This window comes from Rhagoletis pomonella, unplaced genomic scaffold, assembly GCF_013731165.1.
Source record: "Rhagoletis pomonella isolate Grant_MI unplaced genomic scaffold, Rhpom_1.0 Rhpom_scaffold_00001, whole genome shotgun sequence".
NCBI classification, from domain to species: Eukaryota; Metazoa; Arthropoda; class Insecta; order Diptera; family Tephritidae; genus Rhagoletis; species Rhagoletis pomonella.
Window position 1 is genome coordinate 59,801,056 of NW_023458555.1, and position 1,477 is coordinate 59,802,532.

At 38.5% G+C, this 1,477-nt stretch overlaps 1 protein-coding gene across 1 annotated transcript; it reads left to right on the forward strand.

The window, feature by feature from the left end:
• Positions 1-286: 286 nt before the first annotated feature.
• Positions 287-1,316, forward strand: LOC118751741 (the record flags this gene model as incomplete). The annotated part of the gene is given in 1 exon segment (XM_036486558.1): positions 287-1,316. A coding segment is annotated over 1 exon segment (376 nt), but the record flags the coding sequence as incomplete, so codon positions are not given.
• Positions 1,317-1,477: the final 161 nt, after the last annotated feature.

Genomic DNA, 1,477 nt, shown 5'->3' on the forward strand with positions numbered 1-1,477 from the left:
CTATCGCCGAGAGTTGTTATGGTGCGCCCATAATTATTAAAGTTTGAAGCCAATCAGAGTTTCTCAATGAATATAAAATTCATCTGAATTATAGTATGAAAGTGTCTATTTAGTCAAGGAGAAAGCAAAGCACCGTACGTAAACCAGCACTACGAGAAGATATTGACCTACATTTCTCACGACTGATCCTGTTTTATCTTTTTTTTTAGGAAATTATTTCCACCATATACATTCATACATATGTATTATTTACACTATTAATATTGGTGTATATACATATTGTTTAGAGAACAGCTAAACCCTTGAAAACAACATTGCATTATGAAATCTATTTGCTTCAGTATTTTTTCTCTTCACTGTAATACGGCTTATGTATTTACTTTTCAATTGTATGTACGTATTTCTATATAAGCATAATGTAACTAGTGGTTATCACCTTTGTCATTTTCTATTTTCTGCCTTTTGCATGTGCAATGTCATTTAGGTCATACTGTAAATACATAGTATAAGGTTGATAAAACTTTGAGTCTGCAAGAGCAGCTCTGACATTAATAAAAGCAGTTCTTGTACAGACAGCGAACCAAGCAATACTTGTTCATCCTTTTAAATTTATTGGGAAAATTATTGCAAATACAAGTACTGAAAAGGCTCAGTACTTCTTCATTTTGGTGAGCCCGACATGATATTCATATATCACGTGCGATTACATTGCGACATTATTGTTTGCTAAATTCGCCAATTGATTCGTTGTAATTGTCGCGAATTATAAATTGCTATCACTTGTACATATTTGCAAACTGTCTTCATTGAACATTAAGCTTTTACTTAGTTTGCCGTAAGGTATGGCACCGCAAAGAGGGCAGAAAGGTGACACTTTCAACAAAGTGAAACCACGTTTCTCAAAAGGAAATGCGCTTCGTATATCTAAGAGCTTGCTGACATGGAAAAATTTACTAGCGCGGAAGGTCTAAGGGAGCTCATTGAAGAGGAGCTATCTATCCGTTTAGAGCTCTTGGGTGAACTGAAGCATAACTTCGAAACCGTGCAGTCCAAGCTAGAAGAGCATCATTATGAGGAGCTTGAAGCGGATTGGCGTCCCAAATTCACTGAGGGCTACATTCGAGTGAAAACGGTGCTAACAAAGGAGATAAGCTCGCGCCACGTGCCTAAAATGCGGCATTCGTCTACTATTCGCCACCTTGCAGCAGAGGATCAAGCAACTTCAATTATCATCTCTCAACCGAAGGCCCGTCTACCTCCATTGCAGATCCCGAAATTTGGTGGAGCATACACCGAATGGCCCGATTTCTACTCAAACGATGGTGGGTAACGATCCCGAACTGACCAAAATTGAAAAGTTCCAGCATCTACGCACTAGTTTAAAGGACAGCGCGCTAGACGCAATTCGCTCACTAGAAATAACTGACCATAACTACGACAAGGCCGTAGGTATACTCCAAGATCGCTTTAACAATAA